This window comes from Barbatula barbatula, assembly GCF_947034865.1.
Source record: "Barbatula barbatula genome assembly, chromosome: 9".
Lineage (NCBI taxonomy): Eukaryota > Metazoa > Chordata > Actinopteri > Cypriniformes > Nemacheilidae > Barbatula > Barbatula barbatula.
In genome coordinates, this window is record NC_136772.1 from 14,001,633 (window position 1) to 14,014,658 (window position 13,026).

General features: G+C 39.7%; 1 protein-coding gene across 1 annotated transcript; it reads right to left on the minus strand.

The window, feature by feature from the left end:
• Positions 1 to 7,012: 7,012 nt before the first annotated feature.
• On the minus strand, positions 7,013 to 8,823 carry sox1a (SRY-box transcription factor 1a). The gene has a single exon (XM_079464894.1). The coding sequence runs from the start codon at positions 8,620 to 8,622 to the stop codon at positions 7,594 to 7,596; it is 1,029 nt and encodes a 342-aa protein (XP_079321020.1). The 5' UTR covers positions 8,623 to 8,823; the 3' UTR covers positions 7,013 to 7,593.
• Between the last annotated feature and the right edge of the window lie 4,203 nt (positions 8,824 to 13,026).

Consider the following 13,026-nt stretch of genomic DNA (forward strand, 5'->3'; position numbering starts at 1 on the left):
CCACAAATCCATTTAAAGACACAAAACAATATTAAGTATATGAATAGTGAGAAGTACTCAGAACCATGGCTCGAACTGATTTTGTCATGTGAGAGATGTACTTAGGGCAACATACTTGGTTTTGTAGAAAAAAGCTTATATACACCCCAAACCCTCACCCAATCCTAAATTATCCCTAGAATAAGAGGAATGGTGTACAATTGTGTACTAACCCTGTTTGTGAGCTCAAATCTGATGATTTTCTTTAAAATGACCCAAGAACATCTCTCTCTTGACAAAATCAGGAAAGCCGAGAACTGAGTTCCAGAAAACCGGTGTCAATATCTCCAAGACGCTTAACCTACTGTACCTGCAAAGCAGTATTGTGAAAAGTGTTAGGCAGACTTGATGATGGTGATACTGGCAACTGGCTGTTTACAGACTCTGTGCATGGAAAAATCTAACTAGATTACTAAAAATAATGTCAAAAGGAAAGTTTGGAGATGTTAAGGGAAATTTCAAAAGATATAACTGGACTATATGAATTAAGAGACTATAAAATCAGTTTTTCTGATGATATAAAATTAAAAAGATTGTTTTATTCAGTGAACGACTGCGAATATTTCTATTATATTCTTTAATTTATAATAAAGTATTGTTTTTATTTGCAGAAAATTAAAACTGGAGGAACAGGTCCAAATAACAGAAAAGATGCTCTGTATTTTTCTAGACCTCAAATACTGCACAGGACACAAGTTCATATTCACTTTTAAAGAATACAACAATAATATTGGAAGTGTTTGGTTCCAAAATAACATATAGAGTTTTTATTGCACAATCCAAATAATATTAATTTGAGGAATTTATTTAAGCCATAATAACTCAGCTAACTAACACAATAAAACACAAAAAACTTGATAACAAAATAAAAACATTATATGAAATGTTTAAAAACGTTTTGTAATTTTGGAACCAAATTCTTCATCTGTACATGTATTTAAGAAAAGTTAAAAAATATGACTTGTATGTGATACCTACATTTTTAATAACAGTTATGCTGTCAGTCTTTCACATCGCTGTTGGATGTCTTTATGTAACTCCTGAGGTTTGATTTTGTTGAAATTCCAATACACTGGACTAGAATGACCACAACACAATTAAGAAATGCTGATTAAATGGAAATTTGGACGACTGTACATATATACATTACACCACCACACCATGCAACCTTTAAGCCCTACATTTCAAAAGGTTTTGATTAAAAAAATAAGATATGAGCATTATGCACAGAGATCTCATTAAAGCTTTACTCTGAGACCGACAAGCCATGTGTTCTGCAGTAAGCGAGAAAGGTGCACTGAAGCTCATAAGGCACACATCAGCTTTTCCAGTGTCTGAGAAAGAACAAAAAAAATGATGCACCAAATTTTTGTGTGTTCTGCCAGAAACCTATGCATGCAAAGTAAGTCTCTGTAATGCATGTAATCAAACACTGGAAAGAATAGACGAGAGTTAGAAAAGGAAAGAGTATGCCTATGTGTGTGTGTGTGTGGAGGGGCAAAGAAGCAGTTCTAGCCAGACAAAAGAGAACACAGAAGCGGGAAGTAAGTTGTGAGAGTAGCCAATGCTGTGAAAACGTGGTAAAAAGCCCCCATCCCATTACAATGTTATTTCAGCCCGACACAGTCTTTATGTAATAACACTCAGTGGGGTGTGTCATTATCACCCATAACCCCGCTGCCCCCAATCCGTCACGCACTCCTCAGGGCAGCTACTCCAACTGTCACTGACTGTCCACGTGGACTTCATCCACCTCCCGACTGCGCTCCTGTACACGCTTCCACAGCTTTGCCTGTCTTTATTTAAAAAAAGGGCCCATACAACCAAGACCAACAAAATCAATGACCAATCCATAAACATCAACATCTTTTATTGTTGTTTTTTGTCTCTCTCGCTCCCTCTTTCAAATGTAAAAGCAACACAATCAGACACAGTTAAAATGTATCCCATCAAAAAATACAGAAGCACAGTGGGACTCCAGCAGCGGTAAAACACAAACAATTCTCAGGCCTATTTTCTGACCCCTGCTGAGAAGAAGGGCATCTTCTGAGATGGGTCAAACTAGATGCGAGGAAAAAGTAATTTACAGTTAAAGTTGCTATTCTTTTTGTATATGTGCTGCAAGTTGTTTTGATGATAAATATCTGATCTCAGATAACAAGAGACAGCCAAACAACGAAAGCTAAGGCTGATCATGTATTTATGTCTGGGCTGGTGAAATATCTATGAAAAAAAATAAGAAATTAATTACTTAAATGCATAAATGATGCCTCCTTGCACATAATTTAAAACTTTACCTTTTTTATGAATCTTTAAAAGATATTAGACAACCTAATATGTCAAGTAAATAAGTATCCAGTTTAAAATTCGACCACACTGTCATATGTACATCCATGGAAATATAAGAATCAGAGAACGAGAGAAAGGATACTAGCCTAGGTAAACTAGCCTTACATGGACATTTTCGTTGTTCCTGCACGAACCCACATTGCGCGTGCATTTCAGGACCTGGACAGCTCCTTAAAAACTTTTGCGCACGGCAAAACGTAATTCACCCGCAAGTGGAAAACTGTGCTACAGTATACAGCTATTGATCTATAACATCAACTTCTGTGGGAAATTTGTGAACATTTAAAATTCCTTTTCTGTTCGCATAGGTCTTACAGTAGCGCTGTGTTAGACGTGAAGGGAGAGTTTATTGGGAGAACAGTAGCATTGCAGCTGCGCTGAGCTGTGAAATCCGCCGAACAATTGGGATCACTGTTCGTCTTCCTTTCGCCTTTCCCCTCAATTAGCATAGTCCGTTGTGGTTGATTGACTACCATAGCCGGGCCGGGTAAGTGCTTTTGTGCCCTAATCACATGAGGACAGCAGGGGTGACAGGACACAGGTGAGGCCAAGACTGGAATAGATTTATAGCATATTTATTAGGCAAGGCATGGGAACTCAAACACGTTTCATGCCTACATCTCAAAGACCTTTGCCATGTGTGTATCTCAGGATTTAAAGTCTTGATAGACTCCCGCAATATGGTTACTTTTACTTCTAAGTCCCAAAAGCCCAGCACCACGACTTAAAGGGACAATCCACGACACGGGAGAAATTGATTGTGAAAAGGTTTCTGCGTCCCGCTGATCTCAATTAGCCCTTGTTGACTCTGCGGTGGATTAAATTAGCCGCGTAAAGTAGAACTGAGCCCTTGTTCACATTGCGCCTAAATGTTGGAGGAGCGCATGGCACAGCGGCATGTTTATTATTTTATGTTCATATCTAACTGAAAAATGTCGGCGTTGGACACAAAGAAAGAAATGGCGCGTTGCAAAACTGCAAAGAAGGACTTATTAAACTTCAGAGAGGCAACAGGAAGCCGTGGAAATAGGCAGATGCGTCGCCGCGCCCTGATTATTATTCCCGCCTGTCGCTTTGCTGTAATGAGCGCTCGGCCGACTGTTGGCGCGCTGATTACCGGTCCTTGGGGATCCTGTGTTTTTCCTGAGTAATTGATAGTTAGACTCCGTTCTAATTAAATACGCTGTCTGCTTCATTGATGTAGATTTTTCGCACCAGGGAAAATGAATTGGGCACAGTGAGGAAGATCAGGCCTTTGCGTTTTATGAATTATCGTTAACCCTGAACCCCAATCTTATATCGTAAACACGAGACACAAGAGGATGGGGAAAATCAGGATGCATATGGCAAAAATTATCTTGGCGTTGCAGAAATACGCGAGCCTAGTCATTGACATTTTAGTGTACACTCTTGATGAGATTGGGTATCATTTTAATAGACTGCCGGAAAGTTTCTCCTCCCTTCTCTTTCGCTCACAATTAAGGGAGAGCACATGCAAGGCCTTGAAGGTGTTCATTTCCCACCGAATGCCTGGCCGCTTCCCGGGATGCTTTTGCGCTTTGTGTGGTCTCCGGGCGCTGTCACAATACTGTGATGGGTTGCCCCGGTTTCCCGCACACCTGCGTGGCTGCCCGGTCCCTTCAGGAATTCGCTGGGGCTTGTAATCAGCTTTGTGGAGCCATTGAGTGCACGGCTCAGTGAAACTTCCCAACCTCACAACGCGCTGGACCGCTGAATGGGAGTCACAGCGTGGGGCGCCTCTCCAAGCATCGGGCCTGCCAAATTCCAGCAGAGTCTCTCACAATCATCCTTACACAGACCCCTTTGCCGAGGGCGAGAGAAGGAGAGAGAGGGAGACAGAAATACAAAAACAGAGTCCAGGTTAGGGACGAAAGGGCAATAGTCAAAAGACAGTTTATTACAAAACTAGTTTGCTTCCCGTTGAGCGTCTTGAAAATTCATATGGCCTTGTGTTGGACAGCTATAGCAACGGCGGACATTTATTTTAAATAAAGCCGCCTCGAGCAGTTGTTTTTTGATGGTAATTGGATTGTCAGTGATGCACGACAACATGAGAGAAGGTGTGTGAAATGCAATCCCATGGGTGCATCACTAAATTAGTCCGTTGAATCGGTCTAGTGTATGCTGCGACTGTGTCTTCCGAGCAATAATGACGAAATTCGGACAACAAATCGTACTGAAACTTACGGTGCTGAGCGATTTACATGCGACAATGGGAAAACGGGCCCCTGGCGTTAGGTTCGAAGCTAAAAGAGACCGCCGGTCGTGGTTTGCAAGAACTAAATTATAATAAGCCGAAAGACAGCAAAATTTGGTGAATAAAAGTTTGAACAAAGTTGCTTTTTTCGTTGCGTTCTGCATACATGCTTAAATTACCGCGCTGGAATCGAAGGCTGCAGAAATTACGGCGCAGCATCTCGCCTCTTGGAAAGGCGCAGGATTAAGAGGCAGCAAGATTGTTAAACATGTCAACGTGTAATTGCACGATAAGGCCCTCGCGAGGAATTTATTGGCCCAGTTGCTATTTCTATTCCCCCCTAATCTCGTTCAGCACATTCGTTCCGTGCAATCTGTCTCCGTAATCTTCTGTGACAGAGAAGCGACCAATAGCATCGTACCGGGTTTTTTGGAGAAGAGAGAAAATATGCAGAGGCGTGATAAAGTGATGCTAATTATCCCCATTTAGGACAGCGAGCGCAAGAGATCGGGAGTTTTCGTACGAGCCAGCACTGTTGATGGCTTCCCAGCACAGAATATATCGGTGGCTACAAGATAAGGGTATCGCACGTTGAGACGATTTATTGGTTCGAGTCCTTCAACACCCCTCCCACATCAAACGTCCATCCCACCCCGCGTGCTCTTCCCTCCTTTGGCGGGGTAGTAAATTATTTTGGTTAAATTTACCAGAACGCTTCTCTTTGACCTGGCAAGTGCCGTGACTTGGTCCTCCGCCTCTCTATTTCAGGGCTAATCCGTGTAGTTTTTTACCTGCAAACAGATTGCCTCTGGGTGGATATGTCAATAGACCAATAGTTAAGGAAAGTGTGTCAGTTTTGTAACTGGGAAAACAACTGAGAAAGTAAAATAATCAACTGGATAAATGCAAATGTACTGCATAAATTAAGAGCTTATCCATTTTTTAAATAATTTACGGTCATGCTATTAAGATTATACACTTTATTATTTATTTTTTATGACTGCTCTGTTTATTTCACGTGTGTAAAGCAGCACTTCGACACGTAAAGGCATCACGTGCGCATCCTCATAAGAAAATGTCTAGTTCTATGAAGACTCTCCGGTTTGCAGTCTTGACACTTGTTGCTTAACTACCCCAGGGGATACAGAAAGTAACAGAAATAAAGAAACGTTGACTTTCTGTGAACCCAGGAGTCAGCGTATCTGCTGGTTCATCTTGGTTAAGCATCCCCTCCAATGTCTCTCATTTAAATCACATGTGCAGCCAATCAGTTCTCATAATAAAACCATTCCCTTGTGGGGAAACAAATGAAATAAGTAGCCTACACAAATTATTAACACACGCAATAACACATTTACAATGTGCCAATGCTGGACCAACTGTAACAATCGAGAGATGTTGTGTTCATTAATCAGCGGGCCTCTTTAAACCTAAATATTAAGTGAATCGAATCAAATCTGCTTAAAACGTCTGTATTTGGCGAAACGATTAATGTAAACGCTCCTTATTAGTTTAAATAGTTTTTATTTCGATTTACCCTAAATTGACATATTCTTTTTATAGCACGCAAGTTTCAGGTCAATTTCTCTGCATTTTTGATTGATTAAAACTACCTTAAAAATAGTTGGAGGTAAATTGTTGCAAAACATAAACTGATCTCTTAAAAATATTAGAATAACTTTTATTATACGTGTTAGGTGTTGGACAAAAGAAAAAAGTTATCATTCCGGTTTAAGGACATGGAAAATGAAGCAAGAATTGCCTAATACACAAAGAATGATTGTTTCAGTTAATTTCAAGTCAAATTAATAATTTTGCGTACCCTTTGAAGCCCAAAATATTAAACAACGAACGACTGACTGAGCAAAGACCTTTAACAATGCATATTCTGAAAAGTGATTTCAAGCTTTTTAAGTGGTTGATGATAAAAATATTATTATTATTATATTTGAATAAAGACTATTTGACATTATGCTTAATTAAAAATAGATTTACACTAATCATAAACCACATGACAACGCGTAATGATAACCAAGATATGTCATATATTCAGCACATATTAGCTACAACAACTTTAAAAGGTCTATAGGTCGTATAATTATTTTTCCACAATTTTTCATGCGTATTTATTAACGTTCAAATGACCGTTAAAATCAGGTGTGATCCAGAAAGGACTTTGCCCTTTTTTGAAACTCAGTTTCAGTTGAACCAACCAATAAATATTATACTTTATAATGTTACAGATATTATAAATGATAACTGCAATATACAAATAAAAGCTATACTAAAATATTTGCAGATTATTGTTTGTTTTTAAACAAGAGAGATAAGGCCCACGAGATATAATCAAACACATTAAGGACAAAGACATTAAAATGAACAATTAGGTAACACCAATTTGGAACAGAGTAACTTCTTCAATTTTATTTAGACCATGAATCAACGCAAGGTTAAGATTTGAACTGGCAGGAATGCATGTCATAAATTATGTACAGCAGCAGTGACGTGCCAGTCTTTTGAAATATTAAAACTTATTCACAATTTACAAGAAATATTACAAACATAAACCTGGTACATTAATTCACGTATACAAACGTTTTGGTAAATGTAATAAGCAGGAAAGTCTTTATATGGGCTCTCAAAAGCATTCATTGAGTTATTCACGCTAAACCTTTGATTATTATCAACTCAAAAGCCAATTTGCACAGAAAATGTAATATTTAAAGAATAACAGTATGTCGCATATTTCTTGGCGTGGCCAGAAACAATGTCAGATTTCATATTTCATATTTAAACAATGTTTCGCTAAAGTGAAATATTTTATACGTTTTTCCTCCGAACTGCAATCGAAACAATATTTACCTTTTAAATTTACAAGGACATCATAAAACATTCTGTACAAAAGTAGTTAAATGACAATCTAAAAAAAGAGGTAAATATTTTTGGTGGAGTGTTTCTGAATGCGCTTTACCCATCGCTTTCCTGTTTCAAATATGCGTCAATGGGACAGTTCCGTTTACTCCGGCAGTTGTGCTCTGATAGTGCTGCGGTAAGGCATGCAGTCTGCTCTGAACAGACGGATCACCGGACTCCCCGGTCGGTAAATACATGCTTATCATTTCTCTCAAGTCTCCGGGGCAGGGTCCTCGGGAATGTGTGGTAACCGGAGGGCTTATATTCGGTTCGGACTTCACGAGCGAGCTCAGCGCACCGATGGCGGCAGAAGAAGCGACACTGGAGTTTTGATGCTGCGTGTACGATATCCCACCGTAGCCAGACGGAGAGGCGCTCATGTAGCTCTGGGAGTTGGAGATGGGGCTGTACTGAAGGGCAGTCATGTCGTAGCGGTGCATGGGCTGCGGGTTATGCGGGTGATGGTGATGCGCGTGGTGATGATGTGACCCACTACCTGGGTGCTGGCTATAAGCGAGCTGCGCCTCCTGCATCATCGCAGCCGCTGCTGCCGCGGCGGCCACCTGGCCAGAATACGTGCCATTCGCCCAGCCGTTCATGTGTGCGTAACCGGCGCTGGTCGAGCCTCCGTGACCCCCAGGACTCTCCAACCTCTGGCCGACCCCTGCAGGACTCATCCCGACCCCAAGACCCACGCCTGCCCCAGGACCAACACTGCCGAGCAAGCCGCCGGCCAATGAGTACTTGTCCTTTTTAAGCAGGGTCTTGGTTTTGCGCCTCGGTCTGTATTTGTAATCCGGATGCTCTTTCATGTGCATGGCTCGCAGCCGCTTTGCCTCATCGATAAAGGGCCGCTTTTCAGCCTCTGACATCACCTTCCACTCAGCACCGAGTCTTTTGCTAATTTCAGAGTTATGCATTTTAGGATTCTCCTGAGCCATTTTTCTGCGCTGGCCCCGGGACCACACCATAAAAGCGTTCATGGGTCTTTTTACGCGGTCTTGGTTGGCTTTGCTCCCCGAATTTGGACCCGTTTGTCCCGGATTAGTGTTGGTTTGGGGTCCCGGGGAATGAAGGTCCGTTTCCATCATCATGCTATACATTCAAGTAGCTTAAAACTTCACAGCTAACAGAGAAAAAGCATGAACTTTCAGCGTTCCGTAGTCCGCTTGAAGCAGGTGCTTCACAAGGCAGTGGAGCTCCGATGTTATGTGCAATTCAGTTAATCCAAACCGTCTGCAGTAAGTTTCGGGTGTTCTGTTTGCTCCAGTAGTGTCCTCTCCGAGTTCCGTTTCACATCCACGTTAATTGAACGTGCATTTGAGTTACTTTTCCTAGTGGAGTTGAAGAGTTAGTTAAAGCGGCGGCCATATGATGCGTTTTGACAGCGATTAAAACGAACCAGCGGCCAATGGCGTTCCAGTGAGGAGCGATTTGCATGGAGTTCAGTCGAGTGACGTAGACAACTAGGAAAGAACTAGTAGGCGGGGTGCGCGAAGGGTCAACACCGCCCCCTCTAAAGTGGAGTAAATACTGAGATAGCAGTTTGTGGCTCTCCAATGGTTGCAATAAATGAACAACGGGACAAATGGTATATTTTATCCATTTAGATGACATTACAAGATACAATTTAATTCTTTATAAAACTGTAATAGTCTTTGGCCAAATCTTTGAGAGTAGGAAAATAAACGTTTGGAGGAACCAACCACTTGTCAGCCGTGTTGATATTTAACTGTTTACTTTATCTTTGTGCTAATGTAAAGCTTTGTGGGCGAAAAGTTGAAATGAATACATTTTCAAACATCCTTTTTGTTTTATGAAATTGCAAAAAGTCTGTCAGCTTGTCGAGGTGTTTCACACCATACTGTATTGCATCTTATGAAATATACGTGCTGGAGGCTGGTACACCACCTAAACATTGCAAACATTTTAATGCTGACATGAACATTGTTCACACTGCCCAGAAAACAACAAAAGGGTGAAACAAACTGACCAACACGTCGGCGTTTGTGAGGCAGAAAGTAGTTTCTAGACGTCAAGTATTCTGAAAAATATTAAATAACGAATGGCAAAGTAACCAACACTGTAACCTCCTTAAATACTGCCGTCTGGTGGCGCACTGCTAGGATTTTGTTGCGCGTAAATAGCCAAGCAGTTTAAAAATGGTAACAACGCTGCAGCTTCCATGAAGCGCTTACATTAAAATAAAAACAATTATGGTGAATGACAAATTGATTACACTTTTCCTTGAACTATAACTAAAGAAAGAATACTACAGAACCGTGATACAAATACTGCATCAGTTGTTCATTAGGGACACGATAAACATATTTGCACCACGCCGCCAACAATTTAGATTTGCTTTTATGAATAGAAGAATGGAATATGTTGTTAAACGTTTGAAATGACTGGACAGCTATGGATCTGACAGAACAATAAAACGAAAATATGAAACTAATCAAAAGACCAGATGAACCATGCGATCTTAAACATAGTTTTTCATTATCTGTATTGTGCAACGTTGTATATATGGGCCTAATTTTATACAGTAGCCTACATTAGTGTTATATAGTGTCATATTATTTTTTTACAACGTTACAAAACGTACATTTATTATAATATCTGTCACATTAACAATTGCATTTTACTGTACATCTACATTACAAATAAATTATTCGCCAAATTTAATAATCTTTATTAAAAACAGACATCATGAGATCCACGAACAAGAAAAATAATATACTACAATAATTTAGTTTTTGTTAATACATAGATGGTATTTTAGGCTATAGAGGCTGTACATCAAAAGTAGACTATAACATTCTGCAACATTCTTATAATTTTATGTAAAGGATGTAAAAGATTTGAAAGATTTTTAATTGTCATTCGAATTAGAGTCTTAAACCACATTGTGAACCGCCTGGAACAACCTTGTCAGTTATCATTTTGCATCAGTGCCGCGCTCCTCTAGAGAGTCTTTGTTTTGCGCGCGCTGGGGGCAAAAGGGCACTGTTAGCGCACGTGCGAGAGCTGGGGTTACAGCAGTTATCCACAACACACAATCTACGACTTTTTATTAAATAATGCTTAAATAGACGTCAAATGTGGAAATTACGTATTAAGCTAAATAGATCCGAGTTGTAATCGTTTATTAGTGTAATGTACGAAGAAAAATAAGATTTTTCTTAAGGGCACTAATTTCAGTAATAATTTTATGTTGAAACTGTTTCGCAATCTAAATGAATAAATATTACTGCATAATAACTGAGGATAATTTTTAAATTAACAGTATTAAACAGATTCACTGTTAATAATAAAATATTTATAGGCCTATTTCCACTCATATAGAATAAAGCTTGAGTAATAAATAAATTGAGTCTGTTAAAGTTAAAGTGTTTGACCGTTTAGTTCACAAAACAAATTTGTTGTAGTAAGGATGTGGAAAGAAATGAAAAAACATGAATGTATTCTGTTTATTTTCGTGTCTAAAAACGGGTAATTGATTATTAATTTTATGACATAAAAAAGATAATCAACAGTGTTTGTACAGGCCTTGAAGCATTTTAATTACATGTGCATGCAATCGGTGCTTAACAAAATTGTTTCACTGAAAGCTTTCCAGTTTTGTTGTTTTTTGTGTCATATGGGTGTTTCGCCTAATTTAGTCAAGACCTATATGTGATTCTTGTGAACTGGTGAACAAGCGCTGCTGTAAGTGTCTCAGACGCCTCCAAATTATAGTAGGCTATAATAAATAAATGATATGGATAATCTGTTGAAAATCGTTTCTTTCCTGAATTTGTCAAATAGCAAATAAACTAAATCCATGCTAAATTTAATTGTCCATGTGATTTAGATGTTCTAATATATTTACACAAATAGCATATCGTTGTAAACGCGTTGAGGCTTTCTTTAAAATACAGTGGAGTCTAACAGTATTGATCGGTGAGCATATTGGTCCTTGCAGTTTGCAAAGTTTAATATGTAAAACGGATTTAACAAGCGTGGCCGCTGAACTGACAGACAGCCCTCATGAGCACTTAATCTTGTAAACACGAACGCGTGTTATCGACCATTACTTCCCGATAGGTCCACGCAACACTGACCACATCGGTCGTTCGAAAGCTATCGCAATACCTTCGGATTTGTTGCTGAAGAACCGATTATCACGTTATTTTGTCTTATCTGATTTCATAAAGCGGATCAAAGTAAAACTGATGACAATCACCGCTTTTCCTCAACAGGCTTTAAGACGCCGCATGTGCTCCAGCGTCTCTCACTACTTTCCTTCCAATAATCAATTTCTCTTACGACATAATCTCTTACAAGTTTCGAGATATGAACACGAATTTATTAACGATGAATATATCCACAAATAAAGCTTCCCGCAAAACAGAATGGAAAATCGAATTCCTTTTTAATGCTACATATACATTCTAAAGTCCCTCGTTTGCATTGATGTAAAATCGTCCTTACCCGTTCTATCGCTGTCCTATCCCCCAACCAAAGCCACTCGCCAGTTCGCCATTCCTGCTAAAAATCTACACTTAATGTGCCAAGGCCAGCCATACCCAGCTCCCAGTCCCACCACTCACTACACACTGAGGAGAGAGACAAGAAAATGAAATTTATTACAGTCTCTAAAGACAATTTCAAGTTATTGTTTCTCCCGGCGAAAGGGTTCCTTCTTACATAATAAAGCCCCTTTTGTGTGACGCGGAACAATACAAAACAAGTATTCTAATAAATAGCCACTTTTTTGTTCCCTCTCGAGGATGAATGGGATTGAGCAGTTGGGTTTGAAAGCAGCTGCTTGCGCATTCAGGAGGAGGGGGCGGAGCCCTGGCGCGAGGCGTCTCTCCTCCTTGGATACGAACTTGAAGAACGGACCCGACAGAACAAACGGTCTGCAGCTTTCACTCAGACATCAACGTGAAAAGTCTGCCCCCAGTCTCCTCCTGCATGGCACCAAAGAGCATTACACTAAATAACTTTCATTACCCAGGTCATTGTCACTCTTCCGAAATAGACGGCGTCTGGAAATAAAACGAAGGATTGTATTCTGTCTTATTGCTGGCACAAGACTCACTGCATGCATGAAAATTGGAAACTACTTACCTGAAGCTAATATTTAAATCATGCAGATTTTAGAATCCGGGAAAAGATATAGTTAAACTATAAAGTAAAACATTGTACAGAAACAAACTTTTGTGATCCACAAACAAATTAAAGTTTGGAGTTAAGGTTTGGAGATAGCACAGCTTGTCACCACATGGTGATGTCAGGTTTTTAGGGAATGGAAAGCTGTTGTGTTGCAGTTTAGAAAAAAACATCATTGCCATCTGAGGGCACGTATTTACATTGCATTTGCTTTTGTGATTCCTTGGACCACCTCAAAAGACATCTATTCAGTCACTCCCGAGCCCGCAAAATTCTTAAAATTACCATTGCAAAGCTTTTTAATGTAGGAAATAAAGGACGAAGGAGGAGTGAGGCTAACACTTAAC